The 27,824-nt window shown below is 34.4% G+C and overlaps 1 protein-coding gene across 3 annotated transcripts; it reads right to left on the bottom strand.

Moving 5' to 3' along the window:
* Positions 1-69: 69 nt before the first annotated feature.
* On the bottom strand, positions 70-22,019 carry LOC148168502 (uncharacterized). 3 transcript variants are annotated; one of them, XM_088046054.1, is made up of 6 exons: positions 21,889-22,019; positions 11,260-11,398; positions 10,467-10,598; positions 5,259-5,497; positions 2,354-2,564; positions 70-596 (listed from the first exon to the last, which is right to left on the bottom strand). In XM_088046054.1, the coding sequence occupies exons 3-6, from the start codon at positions 10,561-10,563 to the stop codon at positions 82-84; spliced, it is 1,062 nt and encodes a 353-aa protein (XP_087902180.1). In that variant the 5' UTR covers positions 10,564-10,598; positions 11,260-11,398; positions 21,889-22,019; the 3' UTR covers positions 70-81. The 3 variants fall into 3 exon arrangements, with proteins under 3 accessions (XP_087902180.1, XP_087902182.1, XP_087902181.1); XM_088046056.1 differs by having other exon boundaries at positions 5,298-5,497; XM_088046055.1 differs by having other exon boundaries at positions 11,273-11,398.
* Between the last annotated feature and the right edge of the window lie 5,805 nt (positions 22,020-27,824).

Here is a 27,824-nt window from a genome sequence, read left to right as displayed (position 1 = left end):
TATAATCTCTGAAGCACCAACAGAGTTAAAGCTATATCATCGATACAAAAATACATCTCGATCTTAAAGCGTTGCCACCAATCACACGTCCGAGCTTTTCAACCCTTCTAACAAAGGTGCAGTAATCTTCGTCTCGTCCATGCAGATAAAAACTGGAGACGATCGATCTTCTTCGGGAATACTGCACCTTCGATCAAAACTAACCGAACTGATTTCTAAACTATTAGCCATCCGTTCGGGTCTTGACCGTTCTTTTGGGGGTTGCTCGAAACTGCGAGAGACTTTTGGTAATTTGGGAGGTATGATTTCGATGGAAGAAGGCTCTACGTGTGCTTCGAAACTGATAGTGGGTTGTTGATAACTGCACGAAGGGCCTTCGATTGTTACCGACATTTTGCGATCGCTTGGGTTTATGGGTTGGTCAAAGCTAATGAAGTTGCGATGGGGTCGAGATGGGCGCTCCACGAAGCAAGACGAACGGCGGTAGCGCTGTGGGAGAGGCGGGCGATCTAAGATGGCGATGGAGGGCCGGTGACGGGGGCGGTCGATGGTGATCGAAGGGCGGCGGTCGCGGTTTAAGATAGGGATGACAGAACCTGAAAAAAAAAAACAAAATTACGCATGCCAGCTGAATCCTCAAAATCTTTGAATTAAGCAGTGTAATGTCGACGTCAGAATTTACATCTCAAATTTACCGCCCTCACTTTTTAGGGGAGTAAAATTTACATTATTAATATTTTCTCCAGTATTGACGTAAAACAGTAGGATTTTCCAGATCCGGTTAGTATAATTTATGATAACAATTTATTTAGTTTGTCTTTAAGTGTTGATAGACATCCGACAAGCAAAAATTAATGTCAAAATTAATATAATTCTTCAACCCGGTGATAAAAAATTGCTTACAACTTGTTAAGCATTGAAGCAGTAATTAATATTCATCAGTCCCACTTCCTTTTCACGTGCATAATTAACAACATTTTAATTTATGACAAACAAATTGTGTTGATCACGCGATGATGTTAAAGAGACGTACATTTTTTAACAAATTTTGTCACCATTTTGGGTCATTATAAAACTAATTTCGCGTAGCTCAACTTGAACTGTTTAAAGGTGAAGGTCTTTTCCTTGGAAACATGTGCAATTATTCTAAATTTCTGTTTTTTCATTGCTCGCACTAAACCAAAAAAATGTTTGTAGAATAAATTAAAATCGCGTAAAAACCTACCTATATGTATAATCGAATTATTTAGAACAAATTCTGTACTACTGAAAACGTATTGGTAATAAATTATAGGAGTATCATATAATTAGATCTACTTATAAATATTAATATTTATATAAAAATTTCAATAAATTATTTTAATACACTTATTAGTTTATAATTATAACAAGTCTTGTTAAAATGGCACAGGGAATTGGAGCTTATAAATAATAATACTAATATTAAATAATAATAAATAAGAAATATAAGTTTTTTAGTTGTTTTTCAATTATTGTTTGTTTTCCACCAATTAAAAAACATGAGCAATTAATTTAACTACATAATAACAAGCGCAGTAAGTTATAAATTAGTTTTGCTTTGCACTTGTCTTAACTATTTGGGGAAATTTAGTGCTTATTGTAACGTACATCTAATTTTTATGTCGTCTTATTATTTGAATCTTAAAAATAAAAATCTGAAAATCTGTTTTCAAATTTATGAGAAACGTCTGGAAAAAATCTTACAATGTTGTCTCGTCTGTCTTCAGAATTTCATTTTCAATCTACAGCGTGTCCCAAAACTCGTGCTCGGAGAGCAAAGGAGCGTCCCACAACAATGCAGGTGGTAAATTTCAAAACAAAAATTGACTAAGATTAATAGTATTTGAGAACGGATAAACAATTAACAGCCAATCCCAAAAGCTCTGACCAATGGATGATAGTATGTGTCTATAGTTATCGATTTTCAAATTCGGTTCAGTTTTGGGATTGGCTACCGTTTTTTCGTCGAATGTTGATTATATTTTAAATTAAAAAATTTTAGTTTCAAAATTTTCGTTCAGAATAGTTGCCTTTCTCTCTGGGGCGCAAGTTCTGGGACACCTCTATAAAAATTTGAAATGATTCAAAAATTATTTACGATCTTAATCTTAAATTAAATTTCTGGTTGTCCAAACTAAAATTGTAGAAGTCTAAATTTGTTTTATACTCGTAGCCCCTAATTTAGAATTTGAACATTAAAAATGGTTTGGATTCTTTTTCCTCCTTATTCTCTGATTTGTTACATTTCTATTAAGATTTTTCGATTCTTCAGACATTTCCTATTGTTTTACCAGTGCTCTAACTGAACATGTAAGGGTACCTTTCCTATTACCTGTGAGTGACGTGGGGCTGTGTTCATTCACCACCATGTGTTGTATATCGATGGCGGATTTTACACGACGAGGGGGTGGATTCAGGATAGCCATTGTGGAACTTCCCACAAACACCGAGTTTTGTCTCGGTCGTCGAATTATGGGCGATGGAAGGGCTGACAAAGGGTCAGTCATGGCGTTGACGTTGTATTTTGAAAATGACATCCTTTGCTGCAACGAATATGTAACAGACATTGTTTTATTTGTCAGGGAATAATTCATACACGCAAAATTGAGCAGACACTCAAGAAATGGAAAATCAATATTTCTTGTAATTACCATCAAAAAGGATTCACTGGAATTGTGTGGACCAAAAGGATGTCAGAATGAAAGCAACTTAAAAATTACTGTCCATCGGTTCCTGCAAATTTATTCAATTCACGATCAGCTCCGGATTTTTGCTCTACATTATTTATTTCTGAAAACTATGCCGTTTGTTCTGATTTGACTATAAAGCACTGTTTCAATAATAAAAGTGCGCTGAATACACTAATAAAAGTGGTGAGCTTATTTTAGTCTAGCGTAACTTGAAAGTTATTCAATTTTAATATTTAAACACCTTGCTGGAAGCTCCATTTTTCACATAATGTTAGCATTAAATTTCCATTATCATCCGCAAAAATGAAATATGTCTTCTTTCAATGATAAAAACTCTTCTTAAACTCATTAAAATGTTTTGATGGAAAACACCTCAGCCAACGGCAAAGAGGCGCAGCAACCCGTTTTACTTTCCTTCTCATCGTTTATCATAAGCACAAAATACATCTTTACTTTAGCGAAGAATTTTGTAAAACCTTCCAGCCTACGGTGTTATTGAATATAAACGACAGCGAGGCGACGGCTTTAAAATAAAATGCTGAGAAAAACAACAAAGAACGCTGCAGTTGCATTTTTTCATATGACATCTGAGAATAATGTTGGAAGCGTCGAGTTTTTATGCGGGCAATAAAAACAAACATTTGTGTTATTTAATCGGATATCACTGATTGGAATGACAGTGATACGATTGTTATGTTTATCAAATTATTATAAAGTAGAAAACGTGCTCTACTACGCAAAAATGGGATTAAACCGGTTGGGGATAAACTGCGTTGCTATTTTCCATTTGCTGTGTGACAGAATGAGATTATCACGACAGGGTTGTTTAAAAATTAGGATTCTTGTGCCAGTGGTCGAGAAAACGTTCGTTCTACATTCTAGCGTGGGTTTTTAATTAAACCGGTGGATACGTTTTGTTTCATTAGAACGAGTGGCATGGAGAATAATAGTTAAAATAGTTGTTTATCTTCTGTAACTGGAACTGTAAAATGTACGTAACATGAAGTACAGAATTTAAAAATATAAGCAGGTTCAAATAAGCATGTTTGTTGTGATATAAAGTTTGGTGGATGCGCCAGGAGAAAATATAGCCAGAGCTCTAGACAAACCAATTACGTAGACAAGACATCTCAGACTGTTATGATTTAACTTCCGAGGGTTGTTCATTGGTTTAACTGTTTCAGGCAATTATTCACTAAAATGTGAATGTTTGATCATTCCGATGAGACCGCAGACAGAGCATTTACCTTTCTACGAGAGTTCAAGAACTTCTCACTTCTGCGCAAATTTAATTAAATCATGTTCACCTCTTCTTGGCGTTTTACCTGTTAGATAGCAACAAAACGGTTACGAAACAATTTATTTCTGTTTTTCCATCTCCTTATATCCAGAAGAATCTTGTAAATATCATCAAATCAAACGTACTTTGTGTTCAGAACCTGCACCTTTTAGAAAGTCAATAAGTTTTACGAGTTCGTCTTTTCCTTTGATTGCCGACTGACAGAAAGTGCACGTAGGGCTGTCTCCCTAAAGCTTTAACTTCCGCTGAAAGTTTAAAGTAGAAACTCTAAGGAGTTGAGAATATTAACCATTTTGTACCTTAGAATAGAAGTGTGACGGAATTCATAATTACGTATAAAGAATTAAGAATATCCACAGAACCAGAGAATCTTCTGATTTGATCTTAAGAATCTATTTGAATTTTAAAAACTGGAAGAACTTTGAAATTAAAGGAATTTTCTTACATTTTTCCACCTTTTTCTCATAAACTGAAATGCACACACGATTTTGTCAATTTGATGAAATTCGACCCAAGATCTTATCAGAGCAAAAAAGTACAAAAAATCTTGTAATATCGGAATTCCAGAAACGTAATTATGAGTTCAACGAGGTCATTATTCGAAATAACACACGCAATGTTTACATGTAATTTGTAGAATAATCACTAAGATTTTTTTTGGTACTGAAAAAAGTAAAAATATTTGTATTTGACTTTTAATCAAAAAGCTTGAATTTATTAGTTTGGTATAACAGGTTGTCCACGTCCACCGCCATCACAACAAATAACAGAATAACATCAATCTTATAACTCGTAAAACTACCAATCGATCTGCAGCAAATTATATGGCCAATGATTTCGAGTTATAGCTAAACATTAAACTTAGTGATTTGGATCTTTCTACACGAACGTTTTTGTGAATTTGAATATCAGATTCAATCGCATTTTTATTTTAATGGTAAACTTTGCTATTATAAACGATGTCATAAAAGTGACTATGAATAAAATCTTTATTTCGAAACTTGTAATACTTGAGCAGTTATTGCGTAGGTGTCATTTCCTGTATGAATTATCCGGAAAATTTAGTCCGCTTAACGTTGCCAACTGCATGCCTCATTGAACCATACATTATCCTGCATATACAATCTAAAAATCCATCAATTTGATACGAGCCACTGTTATGTCAAACGCTCCACCGATTCCAATTTATCTATCAAAATAAACATGTGCAAAGGTGCTCTAATCATCTACGCATGACTAGAACGTACAGTTGCCGGTTTCTGCGCCCTGGGCACGGTGTTGCTCACTTGAGTGATTCCCGGAGGACTAAGTGGGGCTAAAGGACAAGACGGTCGGTGCGGTTGTTGGTGGAATTTTGGTTGATAAGGCTCCAACATGCGAATTTTTCCCCAACGATTGAAGAACAAGGCGATGGCCGCCACCCATATCATGAGGACGAGGACCACGAGCAGCACCTCTTCGACACGGACTATTACCACCGGTCCGTCTAGAACAAAGAAAAATTATTTTAGAGTATTTTACAGGAAACGTGCGGCGATCGATGCTCCCACCGCCGCTGTTGACGTGCTCCCAACACAATAAAACATTAATTATCGAGCAAACCGCTGAGGAATTTTTAGAAATAACAAGCTTTTGAAAAATTCAAGACAGGTTATGACATTTGTGGGGTAAAAATTTTAAATAATCGAGCACGCAACTGCACCATCATCGTTCGAATAAAATATTAAAATCGTGACGGTAAAATCTCGATTAAATAATTCATTAGTCCTACTATATCTTTAACTTAATGGAAGTGGAGGTGGTGCTTTTTGTAAGTTTACACTAAACGGCGAGCTTCGTTTACCGCCACATTACGCTAAAAGCTGAAATGAAAACAAGCTGTTTAGGACGAGCTACTTTCCCTTGAAACTCTTTGAAAGGGCGGACGTAAGAAGAGCTATCGTTTGTTCTGATGCGAAACGAAAGAGTTCATCTAATGATAATGACGATGCGAATGTTTGTCAGTCTTAGAAACGCAGAAAATTTCGCCCCAATATTTACCTTTTTGCAACACCTTAATAAAATCCTCGCCCTCACGACACTAAACCGTTTTTATTCGAAATCGGCAGTGACGAACTCAACAATGAAGTATCCCATTATTGTTACTACGAATTTTACGAGTTTTGTGGCTGGCTAAGCACTTCCGCTATAAACTATCCTGCTCTAAATCGTTTCAAATTATTATGATTGTTAAACACTAAATTGCATGCAAAACTGTTGGATAACGACTAGCCTTTTAGGGCTTATCGACTTTAAAAAATCTAATGTGTCCTTTGCAATGAAGTCGTTTTTTATTACTTCCGTGAATTATGTGACTTCGCCCTTTGGTCCTCTGCCACTAAACTTCACGTTTGTAATAAAATGTAAGATTTTACTGCCTTGGGTCATAAATAAGTATCAGATGAAAGCACTACTTTGTAAGGGTATAATTCGCCATTAATTCGCTTTTATTGGATTTAACGATCATATTATTAAAAAATGTGCAATAAGGCCAAAAATTTTATGTAGCAATTTTATTTGATTGGGCGCATCCACCATTTTTGTAGATAAAGAAATTGTATTGCCAACATGCAATATTTATTTTTTTATTCTTAATTAGATAACTTGATCCTTTCAATTTACGTTAAATTAAAACTACATATCTAAATACAATAAAAACATACAAAGCAATCTAAAAGATTATAATTCGTTGGTAACAAACTCAAAGCTTTTGCTTATCAATAAAGCTCAAATCGCTATTTATATTAATCCTAAAAATCTCTTTTCAGACTCATTTAAGAAGAAACTAGCTTAACCCGCATTCTCTGTAGAAACACAAGTTTCGTACATAAAACGCTCTCCTTTGAAAGTTACGCCCACGGAAAATTATGCTTTAATCTAACGCAGTTCTTTCGTTATTTTTTGCCTTGTTTATAAACGCTAGTTGGTAATTTTATATTCTTGCATGACGGTACCTGTACCGAACTAAATAATATAATGAGCGACTTGCGGCACACAATGGGTTGCCTAATCAATCTAATTTGCGCAAAGCTGTCGGAAAGTTCATGAAAACACAATATTTTTAAAAGCAAATGCATGCCACTCTAAAATTATACTTGGAGTTTTAACATTAGTTCAAAATATAAACAGTTCAAAGAAAATGAAGCTTGTCCAGATTTTATTATCAAGAATCGGTTTTACATCAAAGTACAAACTTTCCAACGTAATCTTAATCGATTGGGGCAGAGATTAAATTTAAGTACACTTTAAAAGTCGTCTTTTCTTGATTAATGTATGACTAGAGGTAGCTGAACAGTAAAACTTTCTTGTCTGAGCTAGTCAAGAATTAATTGTTTCTAAAGTCGTAAAGAACAAACCATTTAACATTACTCTTTAGACAAAGCTCCTCTCAAACGAGTTAATAACGAAAACGTAGCGAAAACGGCTCGTTTGTTTCGCTCTCGTTTATCTCAAACAATCTACTTTTTCTAACAAGTTTCGTTTAGAGCCGCTATCCAAAACGATAATCACTTCAAATTCTATGTGTCGTCGTCTCCACGGTTTTGTGCCCAATTTAAGACAATCAGAGGGAAAGGATAAATCAGTCTCCAGCTGTCGTGCTTTTGTTCCATTCGCCATAAACATGATCGCCTGTCGTTCAGTTTTACTAAAGCACAGTTTAATAAGTTAAGTCAGAATAGCGGATAATGAAAGTTTAATGAGCCAAGGAACTATCAAGCGTCGATAACAATTATTGTGAGTTTCCGCTCACACAATATGGAATTAGGTTTATGAAAGCTTTTATCTTTGTTTTGGGGGTAACAGATAGAACGTTTCCGGGAGGTTTTCTTGTTATTTATGGGTTTACTCCACCCATTGTGCTCTAAATTATGACTAGGGACATGTATGGTATGAGAGGGTAATTGCACAAATTCTCTTTTATGTGTTTGATGCCAGCTAATGCGGTCCAGAATAAACCAGCTCGTATGACCACATTATGATTTTTTTTGTTGACAAAGTTTCATTATTTACAGACCTTTTTAATAATTTTATGTCCAGACTAGTCCTTTAAATCTACCATATATTGTTTCTTTTGTTTCCTTAATTTCGCAATTGACCAAAAATTCAAATATAAAATACATGTTATAATTTAACAGATAATGAGAAAACGGTTTTCTCTCTGTAAAGTTGGAAATTGAAAACTCGATCGGACCCATTAGGGAATATCAAAGAGACGCACCGGTAGGTAATACATATTTCAAGGTGATGCTTCCTCTAGTTATTGATTTGGTTTGCTTAATGGTATTATTATACGTATACCTTGATAAATGATCATTGTCGTCGATGGAATTGTCAGGAAGTATAACATTTCCCTGTCAGTGTCAAAAACAGAACCAGAATTTATGTCCTTTAAATATTTATACCGGTGTATATGGATTTCACGCCAGGCTCTTCAAAAGATTGCATACATTTTAAACAAGTCGCAAATTTTTGTATTGATTGTCTTTTCTAATGCATTTTGTTTCTATAAGTACTTCGATATGTATAAATTAAAGTCTACACACGTGTACACTACAAAAAACCCGCGCTGTTTATTTGTATCATGAGGTCTGAACAAACTTCGTTATAAAACGTCCATCGCATTAATGAAAACATTTCAACTTCAAAGGTGTTGTTTACTGCAATCATGTTTACCTGCTTAGGCCTTTTACCTTTTACGAGGAAAACCCCAAGAGAAAAATGTCTATGCATTTATCAAAACAAGGTCGAAAAAGGACAATACAAACAGTTTAAGGGGTCAGGTAATAAAACGTGCCCATTGTATCAATTTATTGTTCTCATTTGGACTTCGCCCGCATTTTTTGTTCTCGTACAATTCTAGTTATTTTCAGTTTTTTGCGTGTTAAAGTAATTGGATTTGATCCCATATTTTTTAAATTCTAGTGTTAGTATTCAGGATTGTACTTCTGTTTGTTTCGTTTTTATACATTGTTGTCTTTAAATAAGTAATGTCATTTTTTAAGTTTCATTCGTTTATTTTAATTTCTTGATACTTAGAGCTAATAAAATGGTAAAACTACGAATTTAAGGACTACGAGAGTCTAGAATTTTCAATATTCGGCCGCTCTCTATGTCCATTCTCTACCGCACTGAAATCAAGAAAAATGGAAATTCACAAAGTCTTATAAAGATAAATATTTTAGGTTCTCAGTAGACAGCGCATCGTATCCAACAAAAGCTTTTATGGCCTAAAAAAATTACAGAATTAAAAGTTTTCCCACTCCTCCGCGTTCTCTGTAAATGTTGCGAAAGTTTAAAGTATCTCCTTAAAGCTTCTAGCTCTATTACTTCTTGCATCTCCGTACTGTTTACAGTTATGTACAATGAGAGTAAGTGATTGTCCTTCTTGTTGTCAGATTGAAATTGTAATGGAACATTTTTTCCCGCAGTTCAAGTAGAGACCGTCTTCACTTTCAAAGGTGGTCAGAACACCACACAAAAATAAATTGCATTCTCGGACTCGTATCTCAGTGAAAGCCGTTTTACACTTAACATATTCATTACATTACAAACTACTTTGGCCTTTAATCATGCGATTGTGATTGTGAGTGCATTCTCTCGCGATTTTGACTGTTTGATAGGCAAGTTACACTTTAACAGAAGTGATTTTCATGGATGTTCGACAATAAACTTTCACCGGAAATATCTTCGAAACGGTGGATTTCACACTATGTGTATCTATGACGAAACAGATACAGAGTTCTATGGATAAATATAATAATAATAATAATAATAATAATAATAATAATAATAATAATTCTTATAAACCCACCAAGCACTTTCAAAAATTTATTTCAGTCGATTTCCCACTTATTTGCAGAACAAGCTTCAGTTATTGGCGCTTATTTTACGCAGAATTTTACGCTGAATCCAAAAACTTTTTTTCTGATGCGTCAACAGATAACTGAGTTATGGCCTATTAAAATTTCGAATTGTCGTCAAATTCGTTTTATTTTATCAGGGTTTGCTTGGCGTCGGGATGCCTAAGAAGAATAATTTTTAGCGATTTTTGAGTTTTTGCGAAAAAATTCGCGAATTTGCCAAAACTAACGATGATGAAAAACAAATTACTATGAGCGTATGCAAATTTAAAAAATAAAATAAAGACGTTTTTGGGGGTGGACACAAGTGTTGCCGGGCTCTGTATACGTTTACAACAGGAAAAGGGTTAATGTACGTCAGCCAATAATTGTTTTAATTAATTTTTGTTAACAAATTTGATAGAAGAAATTTAATAAAATCTTACGTCGTCTAAACCTCTCTTACATCCAATTTACTAAATGGTTGACTAGTGTTCCGAATGAAATAAAACAATAGAAACCGCCATAAATTACTGTCGAAATCAATAAATTGGTTAGAAAAACTCCAACGCTCACCTGCCACTGGATAAGCAGGCGTATTGTTGACCAGCAATGCTGTGGAGTCGCCGGATCGGCTTCCGGGTGATGCTTCCTCCCGTACCTCCACTTCCATGTTCTGTGAGATGCCCCCGTGGCCCACGTCCCACTCTACAATTTAATTATGACAAACATTATAATTAAAGGAACAGACTCCCTTGGTTCTAAATTTAGATGTATGTAACTAATCAAAGCAGAGTGAGATTTAAGGATCGAGATAATCGAGGAACATCAATGTCACGTCCTCGTTGTCGAGGTTCATTAGAGCGAAGCGCAAATTATCTAGGATGAGACAAGTACACTTGCAAAAACCACATGGATAAGCACTAATTTGTTTGAGTGATGGTGGGTTGGAATCAAGTCTGGGAAAACGAACGAAAATCGTAAAATATCGTTGCGATGTTTTACTACAAGTTGTGTACAAGAGAGGACGGGGGTGATTTATGGGGGGTTTATGGAAATTCCGGAAGGTGCAAGCTGATGCTAAACGGAATTCTTTAACCAGGAGCCGATCAAAAGGGCCTGTTGTGGATAATGAATTATGCAGACGTCTATTAACTAGATTGATGGTTAAATAATTGTTAAGAATAAAATGGTATCCATCATAGACCTATCGAAATTAAATAAATCAGAGGAAGTCTGGATTTTTATCTGATTTCTTGGTCTCTTTAGTTTTTTACTTTTTAAACGTCAGACTTTAATTCCCCACCAGAGTTTTGTGCTTAACAATTGTGGAAGCTGTAGTGTATTATACAGTAATGTGCACATTTACATGGGCGGTATACCGGCGTGCACATGGCCGCTTGGTGTCGTGTCCAGGGACGGACGTTTTGTGGGCCTTTTGCGGCCCCGTCCGTCGAGCTTGCGTCTTCGAGAGGATTCACCGTCTTGTGGAACCCCCAGGATGTGATCTGGAACAAAAAACAATTTACTTACAGTTTCAAGGCCTGCTTCAATATTGTACAAAAGCATTCCCTTTTCTATAAAAACATTAGAAGTACAGTAGAGAGCAAAAGTTTGTCATATTTGGTTTTTGAAATATTATTCTGTTTTCGTTTTGGTTATCAAATTATACTTTATCCAACTACATTTATAAATGATTTTCACAATAAAAAAATAACATTTTTTCCAAATAATACTTCAATAATGAAAAAATAATTTTTTTGCAAATTCCATGAGCAAAAGTTTGTCATACTTTTTTATTTCAGAAAAAACTAAGTAAACATTAGTCCTAAAACAATGTATTTAATATTTAGTTGGATAACTCTTTGAAGCAATTACTGCCAGGCAGCGCCGAGGCATGGACGCAATAAGGTTATCAATTATCTTTTGTGGAATTTTTTGCCACTCGCTCAACAAGTCATCTTACAATTCTTGCGTATTTTTATGAGTTCTACAGCTAACACGATTAGAGAGATCATCCCACAAATGCTCTATTGGATTGAGATCCGGGGATTGGCTGGGCCACTCAAGAAGACGGATTTTCTTTGTCTGGAGCTAGTTTATCACAAGTCTGGATCGATGCTTCGGATCGTTGTCCATTTGATAGATCCAACCACGAGGCATTTTCCTTCGGGCATATGGCAGCATGTCGTTTTCAAGAATAACTTTAAACATAAGGGCGTCCATATTACCTTCAATCTTTACTAGGGGACCAACACCAAAGGATGAAAAACACCCATAAACATTAGTGCCGCCACCACCATGTTTCATTGTTGGTGTCATGTATCGTGAATGAAATCTTTCTCCTCTTGGACGCCTAATGTATCGTCTACCATCACTTCCGAACAATTTAAACTTAGATTCATCTGACCAAAGCACTTTGGACCAATCATTGGCAGTTCAGTCCCGATGCCTTAATGCAAATTGGATTCGCGCTTTTCGGTTTTTTCGAGATATCCATGGTTTCTTCACAGGACGTACGCGTTTAATCCTGCACTACACAAAATGCGTCCTATGGTCCATCTGCTTACTGTAAGGCCAATCTCCGTGTTTAGTTCTTTGCAAATATCGACGGCAGTTTTCTTTGGGTCGGCAACCGATTTTTTTTTAATAATTTTGCTCAATCGATATGAAATTTTTCTAGGTCTACCACAGCGAGGAAGATCCTTCACGTCATTGTAAACATTTTGCTTTTTAACAATGCGAGAAACACCACTTTGGGTGATATGAAACTGTCCGGCGACGTCCTTCTGTGATTTTCCAGATTGAACAGCTTCAACAATTAGTTTACGAACTTCAGGGGTAACATTTTTACCTGTCTTTACCATTTTGTCAGGTAACACTTTTTCAGTAACGCACTTGTTAACTGACAGTCACAGGTTATAAAGAACATAGCCTACTATCGATAAGAAAAATGTACCAGTAATCAGAAAATTAGTATGACAAACTTTTTCTCTCGTAAATTATAAAAAAAAATATTTTTATTTTTAAATTATTATTTCGAATGTCATTAATTTTTTTTATTGTAAAAATCTTTTCTAACTGTGCTTGAATAAGATTTAATCTAACAACTAAAACAAAAAGATATATTTCATATCAAAAACCAAACATGACAAACTTTTGCTCTCTACTGTATTTTTTTATGTTTCTCTCATTATTTGATTTCCTTCGACAATATTGCAATAAAAAACCAAATCCCGCAAATAATGAAAAACTTTGTCAGGCTTACGACTTTTAACATTTTAGATATTGAAGCTTTCGCATGGTGTATTTGTTTGAATGCATGAATTCCCTCACTAAATCATCCACTTTCGCCCCCACGAAAAACTGTAGAGCTTTATTAACCGACTAAGCATATAATGCAGACACAATACTGCCAATACTGCACTGCAGATTCCGCACTTTCATGGTACCTTGCCAACAATTTATATAGCCCAATTATTTCTGTCACTCTAAATTAGATTTATGATTGGAGTGCCCCAGTAAATTCAAAATACTTCAAATACAACATCGTAGAATCACCACCTTTTCAACAATCAAATTTTTACGAGTAATTTCAGAGAAATTGTGTGCAAAATTGTGTCACCTCTACAATGAGACTTTGTCTGACCCAGCAAATTCTTTTATGGGTCCCGGAGGTGAAATAGTTCAAACATTAAACACGAAACTACAACATTTCATGGCGATAAAATTTTTTGGGCCATGAAGGTAATGTGGGTGTAATGTTGCTTCCTCTGTGGAACCTAAACGGTGCTATTCGTACAATTAAAACTGAAGTGTACAAGGGTTTTTACTCTATGCGCAGTTTTGTTGGTTCTGAGTCACGTTTCTCGGTGTTCTAATTCTGGATTGGTAATTTCTTGCGTCGGTAACAAGGAGTCTATTAGTTGTTTATAGTGTTTCAAATGGAAGAGAAATTTAGACGAAAAAAGTCGAAGAGTTTTGTGTTGTAATCATTAAATTTTTTGTCGATTCTTAAAATTCTCTTAGAGCAATACGAGTAGGTGCTTTAAATATACTCAAACCTACAGATGCTGCTGACCTCTTCGTACATTTACGTACGTAAATTGTTTGATTTCTTAGAATTAAGCCGCGTTTTTATTAGAATTACTTCTTTCAATGAAAACCCCCAATTTATACTCTCTTCAGACCCATCAACGTTCCTTCATAAATATTTCAGACTTGACTTATGTGCAAGCAAAGGTCATGTATTAAAAATGGATAGATAATGGAGATAACTGGTTGCACCACAACCCATAAATATTCACAATATCCAATGTCCGGAAGGCATTTCAAAAAAACAAAACTTCCATACATCATGTGACGTTTACTTCACGAGAAATAATTTATCAAGGAAAATTGACGTTTAGTAAATATTTATTAAAAATCAAACTGCACATCTGTGGCTCAGAAAAATGTGTTTCGCCCGGCGCATCCACCAATTTTATAGTCTTTTTTTTATTAAAATGAAAGTTTTCAGAAATTCAGAAAAAATAATCTGAACACAACGTGTCAAAACTACTTTATACGATGCAAAGTTGACGTTTTCCACTTTGTCACTTTGATGCACCTGTGTATTTTATTATCGTTCCGGGAAACTTGTTCGTACAAACTTTATTTTCCAGAACTTCTTTTCACGTCGCTACGGGTGTAAAAAATGAACATCCTTTGGAAAAAGGAAGTGATCCAGAAAACCGTGATAGTTTAGAATGACCTAAATACCACCCCGCGAAAGGGAGACAAAATCAATTCCCCGAATCAAATTGTCTTGCTCTCACGGTTTGTCTTTATCTTGAAAATTAACGTCTCATTTACTGCGAATTCTTTACAAAGTTTTGAGATACTACCCGTGTTTAATCGCTAATAATTTTCCCTACAAAGCAAGACACGGAGTTTTCTGCAAACTTTGAACGATTAATCACCTCTTCAACAAGTCGAATTATTAATAAAAAGGGTAACAATTTAGTTAAAGTTAGATCTATGACAGCGAGTAAGATAAACGTCCTGCCACAAACATACCCAACACGGTCGGTTTCATTTTATTATCCACTCTTCTCGTCCTTTTGTTTTCACTCGGCTAGAACCGCATAAAATAACACATGCGGTTGAGCCCGATTTAACAATTTTGACACTTATCCGACATAAAATATTCATGAAAATTTTGCATAATCGACGAAGTTGTTGCTGACCACACGAATGTTAACAGTCACTTTGGAGGCAATTTTGGTGCAACATGGTTAGATCGTAAAGCCTCAACAGTGTTAGCAGCCTAAATTTAGTAATCCCATCTTGTCCTTTAAATGTTTACTTTGGGCGGTTTGAGCAACTTGAGCCTGTTTACGAAGAAATAATTATGCGTGGGCCCAGTTACTACGACTTGAAGTTGCTGCTTTGTTCGGCCAAACTCAAGAGTCGAGCTCGGATTGAAATTGCCAAAAAAAGAAAACCAGACGTAAATTGTCTTGACAGAGTGTGCCACCATGGCTTCCGTCAGACTTAAGTGGATTGTCGAGCTAGCTCTAAAGCTCATTTTTGCTAGAGCCATATAATCTATTTCACGTTTTGAAGAAAATAGAGAGAAAATGTCTCCGAATGTTTAATTTTGCGTACAAAATAAATGCGACAGGACAAATTGGTTTTTCTGTCGAGATTTTTTTAATTGTGCTGGGGAGCTACGATTTATTTAAGACTTCCATGGAAAAGACTTGTAGCTACTTAGCAGTTTGCAGAAAAATTCAATACCAGCGGCTCAATTTCACGGATTGGTTGAGGTAATTAAAAACTTTGAAGCTCGATAATTTGATTGAAATAAGTTAGCTCCAACGTTTACTCCACGAAACCCACACAAAAATTCTCGAAATCTTTCGAAAGTGAGTCAAAACTACAAATCTCATTGTATGCTGGAAAATTGATTAGACTGTCAAAGAACAAAAGATCGTTTCAATTAATAAAACTATTTCGGCGTGACCAACAATAAAAAGCTAGTTTGGGTGCATTATTTTATGGTTTGGACAGCTTCCAACGCTTTAAACATTGTTCTGCATTGCTGCATTTCCGACAAGGTTAACGTTGTTATTTACAAAAACAAATCAGATTTTAAATTAGAAACTTATCGTGAGATTTACTAATCAATCAGTTCGTTCCTGTCAGAATTACGTGAATAAAATTTTAAAAACTGTCCAAGTCAATAAACGAGTGTCTGAAAAACGTTCCATCTTAAATTACACTTTATTTGAAAGACGTCGCCCGAGCACTTGTTTGAGACTTGAAACGATAACGAAAGATTCTCATCTGATTCGAATTACTACGTTTCTGATAACATAAGTTTGGCTGTGCGACGACTGGAGTTGAACTTATAAAAAGATTTTAGATGATAAATGAATATAATGGTATACAAACCTCGTACCAGAAAACCATTTATTCGTTTTGTTTATTACTATAATATCTATCATTAACACGATTAGTATGATTATAAGAGACTTCCAATAAATGTTGCTTTTGTTTTCTAGGCAATCGATAAGCATTAGATAGTTCAATGCCCCACAAAAAAGGAAAATTTCACAAACATCAGAATCAAAACTGACTAATTTTTCTACCCATAAAATCGTCAAGCATTCTTCAATTTTACATCAAACGGAGAGTTATTATTACCATCAAAATCGATCAAAAATAGCGTTCAAACTTTAAGCACAACAAATCACAGTTCAAATCAGTCAAACATGAGGTTTGCAAGTTATAATCAATTCAAGAAAAGTAAACGAGATATCTTATTATTTAGTTTCAGTTTACATACAACTTTTGCTACAATAAGCACAATTTTTTCTTTGGTACAAAAGACAACACTGTTTAAAATGTGGGTAATAACAAACGTAAATGATAAACATAAAAAATTCAAAGGACAAGGAACAAACGTAGTATAAATAGAACATTGTAAAATATTTATACGATTGTTCGTTTCTAGTGTAAACAACCCTTGATCTTTTGCTGGACGTCGGCATAAACACTGCTCAATTTTAGGTTTCATTTACCCTTTAAATTTGGCAAAAACAACCAAGGCGGTTTTTAAAAAAGTTAATGTGTTTTCAAAGAATTTCAGAAGCCGGATATTTAATTTGTTCAGTTTCGTAGCTACTTGCGCACTTAACATTGTCAACATAATTAGCTATGTCTCACATAAACATTAATTATTCTTCTTGTTTTTGGCCAGCACTAATAGGTTTTCAATAGTATAGGTATACATAGAAAAAAAGGGGTGATATTTAATTTTTTAGAATTTCAAAGTGACTAGAAAACTTTTATTAGAGTTCCAATTAGGTGGGAAAACTTCTACTAATTTATTACCAATTAAAGTTTGTAACACAAAAAATGGATAAGTTCAACTTAAGATTGAGTTTTCTTAGAAACTATAATGAATAATAATTGGAAAATTCTCACATCTTACCATTGCCATCAAACAAAGAACCAAATAAAGTCTGTAATACCGAAAGCAGGTGTTAGCTTTGTTATTTTAAATAAAGCACTTCATAATTTATTCTGCCTTTCTTTCAAGCTTTACAGGATACCAACATAAAACATTCCGTTTCTACGAAATAAAATAAAACAGATAGATTCTCTTTGTTCTAGTTCATTCTTTTCTTTTATTATCCTTATTTTACCTCTTTCGTTCTACAATATTTTCTCCAATGTTTAACAACACCACGTTGTTAAAAGCTTAAGTAATTAATTCCCATAGGATTAGGGAATACAGTCCACATTAGAAAGCCACAAGCTGACGCCGCAGAAAGTCATTAGAGATAATTCCAGAGATTCTCACAAGAAGGTCACCCTGGCCTAACTCTAATTTTGTTGCAGAAATTATTGATTGATGACACTTAATTTTCTGTTTACGTTTCATGATACCTGAAGGAAACTCTTGTAATAAGATCTGATCGCCCATTAATCAAAATAGCGGCTCAAGGAATAAAAACTTCCAGTCTAAAATTGCTTCTTCAGCTCAGTTTCAAAATTCTATTTTATACTTCTTTATCGTTTCATGTTTCCGTAAACACAGATTAAAATAACAGAAACTCTTCAACAATATTATTTCTGGAAAACTTTACATGTCGATAGAATAAACAAAGATTAAGCATTATTTGTATGAGTACTTTGTAAGTTTGCTTCATATACTTCGAGCTGGATCAACGGAGTTATCAGCTTCATGCTTCTTGAGCAAAGTTAAACCTGTGGTAATTTACGAACTTTTACACTCATCGAATGATAGAAGCTGCATTAAAAAGCATTAAAAATTCTGTGTAAAACAAAATCGAAAGAAGCCAAGAAAAAAACCCATTTGAACGATAAACTCAAAAAATTTAAAAAAATCACAGAACCTAACAAAATGTAACGATTAATATTCTATTGTATATTTTGCAGAAAAGTAGACGAATTTTCATAAATCTTCCACAAAACAAAAATTACTGGAATGGTGCCTTCTTATTAGCATCGCATGTGGCAAAGCCATTACAATCCTAGAAATTAGCTGTATGACAAAACCACAAAGTAAATTAATAAAACTGATTATACGGCACCAATTAAACGATCCATAGAAATGAATTATGGAACAAACCTATCACACAATATCTTGATCGAAGCGAGTTTTTTGTGATAGTCGAAAAGTAATTATCGATTCGCATTTATTGCGTTAGTGAAACAAATCTCTAGAGATTTTTTTTGTATTAGCAGCCAATAGTTTTCAACACTTGCCTTGACACGCGTTTTTATTCGTTCCTTATTATAACAAAGAAAGACAAGCGAAAAACAATTATGGGATAAAAGTTTTGTAATTGCAAAAGTGATTTCAATTACGTTGTGATGCTTATCGATGAAAGTTGAGGGAAAAAGATTTGCTTTTGGTGTCCCTCTAACCGTAATAATTCAACTATGCAGCCGGCTCGTGCAAAATAAGTTAAATTTCCAATTTTCAACCCAACTGCTCCACAAACGCTCGAATAAAATAAAACGTGTGACCACACTCTTCGCTTTCTGCCACGATATTGGTTTCTAAATAAATCAAACAATTTGTGGCAAGACAGAAATAACTTACTTGAAAAGTAACTATGCATTTCAATCGATAAACTGCAGAGGCAAACCTACGTGTCATTAACCCAGCAAAGAACGAAACCAATAAATACGAGCAGTGAATGGAACATCTTTTCCGTTTTATCCAGGCGGATATTCTTACTTTTGACGTTTCGATGAGATTCGATTAATCAAAATGAAATGTTTCGGTCAAGCACTACGAAAGCGTAAACGAGAGAACGGCGTTAAAATACGAAGAGTTTATTCATGAGGATTTTGTGGAGGGCAATAAAAGTGTTAAAAATAACTTTCATTTAATGAACGAAAATAACTGCGAAAAAATTTTAATTGATTCGATTGCTGTTCGATTCCGTTTTAAGGGCCATCTGGTTAATGAGAAAGGTCCACTTAAAGCTAAAGGATGGAGTCTTATTTTTGACGCGAATTAACAGTTTGGATCTTACTGAAAACGTAGGAGAGCTGTTTTGGATAAATTTTATAGGGCACTGAACGATACTTTTCGTTAGCATTTTCAACACAGCTTTTGCTATAGACGGATCCGAAGGACATGTCTCTCCGGGTCCCTCATGGGAAATTCAACTTGTTTATTAACTGTATTAAGCTAGAAAATTGAACTAAAATAGGATGTTAATAATATTGTGCAACACACGTAGGTAACTAATAAAACATGCCCGAAGTCGTCATGGAAATCACATTTACCTGCTCATTTTGGAACAGCAAAATTGAATTTCCCTGATTTGGACAGATACTTTGACGAAACTTGGAAACAATAAATGGAAAAATCTGATTCCTACCACTGAATTTCAAAACAAATTTTTACACATTTAGACTGGCGAGAAGAACGATACCAGTTTCCAATCTAAAGAACTCTGAAGTTTCTCCTACAAAATCAGAACATAACGACTTAATTCTTCCTTCAATTTTGAGCGGAAGGTATGACTATTAAGCTCCTACCAACTGCTTAGGTAATTAGCCTGATTTCTGCGCGAATTACAAAGTTAACAAAGACGATTAGACGATTTTAATCTCCAGTTCGACATTTTACCTAGTGCATAGTCAATATCCCATTAGAGTAGACTAAAATGTTTGGGAAAAGCAAACATCATTCAATTTTTTCCCGACATGTTTGATTATACCACCTTGAATTGTCAACATTGCCTGATTACAAAAATAGTAGAAGTCCAATACCAACATAAGTCGCTTTACATTTACTTCCAAAATCGATAAAATTGAAATCAGATACTGTAGATCAATATTCAATTTTTTAAACAACTTCCGTGCTTTCTGTAGCGTTGTAAATTGAGATTTAAATTTGTTGTGTTCTAAAATAAACCCAAAAATCTATTAATTTCGAAACTTGTTGATTTAATGCAAGCTAATGTGGATTAATCAATTAATCGATATCTATTCTAGGTTGCAATATTCTATATTGAGTGGATTTTATAAATTATAAAAATATGTTCAAAGCTTTTGTTCTAGTTGTTTATTTTTTCCTTCCAATAACGATTCACACAAATAAACCAAATTTTAATACACTTAACGACTGTTCGATACACTTGTAAAGTTGATGGTAATTTGTGTTCGGCCCTTCTAAATTGTTAAATATTGACAGCATTGTTCAAACATGCGGAAGCTTCTGGAAGAAACCATTTTCGCTCGGTCGTTTAGAAAAATGTAATTTTTCACGTTCCATATAAATTGGAGCTTTTAAATTACGCATTTATATAGATAGAATCGTAAAAAGCATCTGCAGCTATAAAGTTTGTTTAGAGCCTGATGCGTGTGCATGACAGGTATTTTTGCATGAAACATTTTCAGAATTATTTCAAATTTTCTATTATCTTTTATGAGCTTTTTCATTGAAATGAAATTTGGATGAAATATGTAATGCGATGCTTGGGATTTGTCATAATGTTCATAATGTCAATTCTATTTTTTCTCGAAAAATGTTTTAATTTTTATTTAGAAAAATTTTTGATTCTAAGATTTTCAGTTCTAATTGTTAGTTTTAATTCTAAACTATTTGAATTACACCTCCCAAATTTTGTCCACTTACAGATTTTAGGCTGCCCTTTCGAGTAATACAAAAAAATAAACAGATGTGGCACCATTTTTGTGCTTTTAAAAGAATTTTTTAAACTTAATTTCTAAATTCTACTGATGTTAGTTTTTCATTTATTTTTAGGGTCTAGTGCAATAATTGGTCTGTATTTTACACAGAATTTTATGTCATTTTTTTTATTTTTTATATTATGGGCCAGACACTAGCTTTTATAAAAAATTGCAAGATAAAATTCCAAGGATCATAATTTTAGCTTTCCCCGCACTTACATGAAGCATTTATCAAGATATTGCAACATTTATGTGATGTATGGGGACAAGTGTAACTGAATCGATAAGTATCTCTCATAAATTTTCATTTAGAGCAAGAGCCTGTTAAAAATATCAACACCTATCTGAACAGCAAATCGGAGTTTAGCACCGAAAATCCTTTTCATTCCTAAATTTAAATAATTCAACTTCTAAACCTATGACGGATTTCATTTATTTTAGATTGACATGAATGCTGTTGTTTCGTTGTTGAGCAAACTTCAAATTTAATTACTTCGGACTTGCACAAACGCCAGTTTCAAACAAAGAAGATTTTTTGGTTTTATTTTAATTTGTACACACCAATCAACCAACAAAACAAACTTCCGGCAATACCGGATTTTTCTTTGTTATCAACACCAAAAAAGCGATTATATCAATCGGTATTCATAATACAACCAAATCAATAGCTCGGGAACGATACGCAGCAACCATCGATAATAAAAAATAAATTAAAATATAAATTGGGGAGTTCAAATAAATTTTATTGGTTCCACACAAAACGACTCACCTTTCGTTAAACAAAAACCTCAATAAATTTTATTTCCATAGCTGATTGTTACTACGATTTCGAAAACTGTCGCGTGAACCACGTGCCGGACGTTCACAGCGTCGTGTCGAGCGTCGCGACGTGTTAAACACTGACTCGCAACTCGCAGCAACTTTCTCTGGAGAGTTACGGAAGCGCGCATACTCACTCGTTTCTCAAATTCTGTTTCATTCAAAAATTAGATGTTTACAAACACACGGTGGAGTGTGGAATTTCTTTAATTGTAGGATTATTGGCTTATTGCGTATAGTGGCGGATTTGATCAAAACTGAGGTTATTGTCCCTTTGGGTAATTGAAAGATTAAGGTTTTATTGATTGGAGTTGTTGTAAAGACTGAATAATTGATGGTGGTGTGGCTGATCCAGGGAAATTACTTTTCAGAGAAAAATAAAGGTGATGAAAATTTTATTGAGGGTCTGAGCGGGGAAATTTTAGTCGGTGATTTTCTAAGCGTTTTTCAGTGTTATCATATTTCAGTTTTGCATATTCGTATAGTGCATATTTTATCGTAATTGCAACATGTGGAGATTCTGTTTACAAAATCCAAACAATAGGAACAAAGCAGCTGTAAAATAATTCAAATAATGCTGAGGAAACAGAAAACAAATATTCGTGTAATCCAATCATTTTCAAAGATGGAAATAAACCTCAAGAATTCATAAATTGAAAACATTCTATTTACGTTAGTCTTACTTTTAAACCAATTTTATTTTTAATTTGTGACGTGTAGCTGCAATTTATGCATAATTCATCTTAAAGCTATGTAAATGTAGGTACGATAAATTCATTTTTATTTATACCTACCCCCAAGCCTTGGTACAGTTATAGAATCCCACGCCTGAGTCTCGACGATAGAGCTGTTAAACCAACACTGAAATTTATGTCAAACTCATAAAGTAAAATTAAAGAATACTTCATAAACGTGACGCAAATTCTTGTTGCAGATGAAATTACCCCATCAAATCATTGTCATAAAATTCCATCAAAAAACGGTCGCAATGTGAAAGTATTGATCAGAACATACCTCTTCTTATTTATGTATGAAATCAATAAACTCAGTACAAGGACGTCTTTCATTGTTTTCGACTCGTCGAAACTTCACCATTTGAAGATTTCGCTTCAGATGAAACGAGAATTGATGATGGAACGTTCCTATATAAATTTTCATCCGCTTGGGGACAATTAACATTTGACACATGGCATTACGGTAAAGACGTCGGTTTTTTATAAATTTATGTTTTGGGACAAGGAAAGCTTGTTATATCACGAAACGCGGACCAAGAGACAGATTCACGAGCGAGACGTCAAGTTTTTGTTTGAGATGATAAAAGTATTGCATGGGGGTTTCTTTATGACGTGGAAATTATGCCGGACTGAAGATAGGATGCTTTTATGAAACTCGATATAATAAAAGTCGACAGCTTTCAGTGGTTAACCCAGATTTTGTTCCCGCTGGTGACGAGGCAAATATATTAAAGAAAGAAAAATAGGTGATAAAATTTACGAAAATATTTGAGTAAAAAAATTTAAAATCTTGTCCCCCCACTTAAAATTTTAATAAAACATTGCGGGTGGCTCTTATTAGAATTTAATATAGTAAAGTAGAAACATTTGTTACTAAATTTCGCCACATCTGTTACAAAGAAAGCCTCTAGACTGTACGATAATTTCCCTGATTTTCCTCGGATTAGTTTCCAACTCTCACGATGAGAGATTCGAAGCGTATGACACCAACATCGTTCCCCATACTTTACGAAACCGCAACTTTGCCTTTGACAAATACTTGTCGTTGTCTTGGAATAGATCCAACTTTACATTACTGTGTTTCCGCACTTATCCTTCATTATCCAATTTTTATAACTCAAGAAGAAAAATTAATAAAACCCCACGCCATCGCCAGCTCAATTTCAAATTGTCTTATTGATATCTACAGCAGCGCCTACATTAAAATGTCGTATTATTTAACTGCCAAGAAGATTGATAGATTCAGTCACAACTTGCCAGTTTACTTTTACTGGGAGATTAATGAAAGCTTTTACAATCAATTATCGTTTATGATGACGCTGTTTTATTGATAGAAAAATTGCGAAGTCCGCAGATTAATTTAGTCGGGCATAAAAAAGACGCAATTGCTTCATTTTGGAAGCTACAACAAAAACGTCGTTAAAAATGAGTGCTGGGATTTTATGAGCCTTTTACTGCAGTAAATTCCAATTTTATAATCAAGTTCAGACTTAATGGTGGAAGGATAAAATTGTATGATCTGATAATTGGAACATCTGATCAGGCGGTAATATAAGTATTAATTATAATAAGAGAAGTTATTGCAGTGCACGAATTAAGACTGTTTTATGGCAAATTTAATTGGGTTGCGGCATTGACTGTTCCAGTTATTTTCTTAAGATATTTTAAATTTTTATTGACTTAGGATACCCAGAAATTTTCAAAAATTTTCAGATTTTATAAGCGGTTTTTGCAGATTTACTGACACGGAGGATTTATTGAAATTTTAAGAGACCACTTTTTGAAAATAAAAGTTTTATCTCCCGGCGCATCCACCATTTTGCATTATTTTACAACCACAGATTTTCAGTGCCAAAACCTTTAAAAACAGATATTTACTCCTATTATTTTTCCGACTTTACATCGGCAAGCTTTAATTACAAGCTTTAGAGGGGATTTTTAATTGTTAAATGGGACCTGATAAAAACAACAGCAACTTTTCCTTTCGGTATTTTCCCAGATTCCGTAGAAAAACAGTAAAGCTCTAAAAAGTGCACAAATTGTTTTCCTTAACTCTCTAAATTGTTTCCTCTTAAATCGTGTCCTGAATTAATTCAACATTAAATCCATTCGAAATGAGAACGTAGACTTTCTATTCAGTGGCAATAATGAGAAAGGAAATGATTTCTCCGAAACACTGCAGTTATTTTACGACAGATTAGGACTATAAAAGGGTCACGCATAAAAGGGTCGAACTTTATAGTTTCAATTTGAAGATGGAAATTACTGTTTTTAAACTCACGGAATTATGCAAAAAATCGTCTTGCAACTGAAAATTACTTTCTAAAATTAGATTCTTCTATTTTGGTTCTCATTGACTCGATAAAACCTTGACATATTATCTCTTAATAATGAATCCTCTTTAATAAAAAATGACGAAATAATTGTTTTCTAGTAAAGCAAGATGATGTATTACTTCGGCGAAAAACCGCGAGTTTCAGAGCGAAAAGCATTACTGTTCCCTGAAAACAAGAGGTGGCGCTACGAAAATCATTTCCGGATGTTTGATTTAGAAACTTACCTTATCCCTGGCACTAGATAATTTGTTATTATCAATAAATTGCTTGCGCTGCTGTCGGCTCAGATTATCGCTTTTGATTATTTAGATTAAATCGATTAGTTCTATTGAAAACGATTCGTTCAACAGTTTCGTGGTGGAAATCTGTTCCTTTATTGCTCAGTCGCGTTGCGGTGCTTGACATGGACGTTACTGTAATCTTTTTGCAAAAGTTTTCTTGCAATTACGGCTTCATCAGATGGGGATGAAAATAATTTAATTTAGTGGAAGTTAGTTCTGACTTCCGGAGCTCGTTAAGTTATGTTGAAGATAGGCTCTCAACCTGACAGGAATATCAATTGAGTTGGCGTATCTAAAATATTTTCTGTGCTTATCTGTTGTAAGCTCAAAAAGTAGTCAGACGAATAATTCACACAATTCAAGGAGTTTAAAAATTATATATGTAGAATCCCAAGAATTTAAGGCATCTGAACAATCTAATTAATCAGCAACAAAATGAAAATTGGCCATAATCTCTTCACTGTCTAGTAAAAGTAAACTCATAAATTATAAACGTTGCTGCTCGTCTTCGTAGCAAAATAAAGTGACATTTTAATGCAAGCGCTGTCAGGCCTCAACGGTAATTTGGAAGTGAGCTTTTATTTCGAAATTTAAGACAACATATTGATGTTTACCATTATTCTGCTAACGCTGACGGTGAAATATTAAACATGAATACATAATTTACTCCACGTAGTACGACTACACCTGTTATTTGTATCTTCCTTTCTACTTCTTTCAATTCCCTGTAGCAAGCTTATCAAGTCAACACCACATTTTAGGTTCGCGGGCTTAAAGAGGATTTGATCCAAACAAAAGGAGTAAAACTTAAAATTTCAACATATCTAAGTATTTACCAAAAAAATGGTGTCCATGTGAAAGTATTGATCAGAACATATTCTTTTAATTTATGTATGGAATCAATAGTCAGTACAAGGACACGTCTTTCATTCTTTTCGTTTCATCGAAATTTCACCACTTGAGTGGATTCTTTTACAATGGAATGAAAATTGATTATGTTCATCCGGAATTGTTGATGAAGCTTGATGGATTAAGTTGGGTAATTTTGACAAATGACATTCTGAAACTTTCTTTTTAACAATACTATGAGGACGGACGCTACTACATTTTGTTGAAATCATATTTCCGATAATCCTCTTTATTTATCAGTTCATCAGTTTTGCCAATTGTGATGCTTAGTAGGTCTTTCTTCGTGTCTAAATCAGAAGAGAAATGTTAAAGTTAGAGCAGACTTCTAGTCTTCAAAACGAAATCTCATAAGCTTCAATTTCATAACAGCGGTAAGCGCTATACAGAGAGATTGGAATTTCACAACTTGAAATAAAATAATCTCACGTTCTTAGAGTTACGTGCAGTTGCACCACTTTTATCGCTTTCATAATCGTATCATAAAGAGTTAAGACATGAAGAGAAATAATCTCGTTTCGTTAGTTATTAACTACTAATACGTATAGAAGAACACTTCCCGAGATTTCATTGGCTACACTGCAGTAAGTTTGCAAACACTTTTGGTGCTATTTGTGTTTAACTGTGAAATTTAATGTTTAATAAGTAAATTGGTCAATACAACTTCATTAAGACTTGCCTAACTCAATTTATTGCCGAGGCTTTGCATTCTCGCAGTCAAGTGGGTGATTCTGTGTTAATATAATAGCCATCATCTGTGATAAAATTAGTCTTTGACTTTACGTAATTTTATTTTGACTGCACTCCAAATCAATTAAAATATCGATTCGCCGGGCGCATCCACCATTTCTGAACAGTTCCCAATAAATCGTTTTCATTGCACTGATGTTTTAATTGTGATCTTAATTATTAACGTCTTCGAACAGTGCCATCAAAATGGAAATTCAGAAAATGTGTATTGGCACCAAACGTTAATAATAAGCCTTATTATTCAAGTATACTTAGATCATGAGTCCTGCTTGCCCTTTTCAATTATGTATCAAAGCAAAATCCAAATAATAACATGCCATTAAACTCATAATAACAACGCATCCGCCTTATTACATTCCCACCCCCTTGTCAGAACTACCCTTTCAGGTTCTTCGAAACAATTTCTACTACGTCTTGAAAAATACTTTCCCGGATTAGACCAATCTATTTTCAGCGTCATTCAACTCAATACTTCTAAATAATGTAGCAAATTCATTAAAAAATTAAGGAACAACTCGGTTTTTCTTAAAAGTAAGCTGTACTACTTCGGTGGAAAACCGCACGTTTCAGGTTGGTAAACGGTGGTGCGTCCTGAAACCAAGAGATGGCGGCGCTTGAAACGCGGGCGTGATTTGCGAATGTTGACCTTTGGGTTTGGGACTTTCTCTTGACGAGGTCAGTTCCAGACGGACTTTTTTAAACACTCCGAGGTCCGTCAGATCTTTTTAGCTCCACCCACTTCAGTTTTATTTTTACACCCTCAGAGCTACCTCAAATTATGAACACCCTGTGAAGAAATCCTGTCATTACTGTGAAGAAATCCTGTCATTACTGAAGTTGAAGGAATGTCGAAACGTCTTTCAATCGCCCCCGTAAAAA

The sequence above is a fragment of the Gnatocerus cornutus genome, chromosome 9 (genome assembly GCF_029298725.1).
Source record: "Gnatocerus cornutus isolate USDA-ARS CGAHR chromosome 9, icGnaCorn1.1, whole genome shotgun sequence".
In the NCBI taxonomy this organism is placed as follows: Eukaryota; Metazoa; Arthropoda; class Insecta; order Coleoptera; family Tenebrionidae; genus Gnatocerus; species Gnatocerus cornutus.
This window is presented reverse-complemented; position numbering and strand designations above follow the sequence as displayed.

What these genes read in the sequence shown, in the direction of transcription:
- LOC148168502 (XM_088046054.1), bottom strand. Translation starts at nt 10,563, where the DNA reads ATGGAAGTGGAGGTACGGGAGGAAGCATCACCCGGAAGCCGATCCGGC. An exon ending in GCCTGCTTATCCAGTGGCAG is followed by an intron (nt 5,498 to 10,466) that starts GTGAGCGTTGGA and finishes TCTTTGTTCTAG; the next exon opens with ACGGACCGGTGGTAATAGTC. An exon ending in GGGCGCAGAAACCGGCAACT is followed by an intron (nt 2,565 to 5,258) that starts GTACGTTCTAGT and finishes TATTCGTTGCAG; the next exon opens with CAAAGGATGTCATTTTCAAA.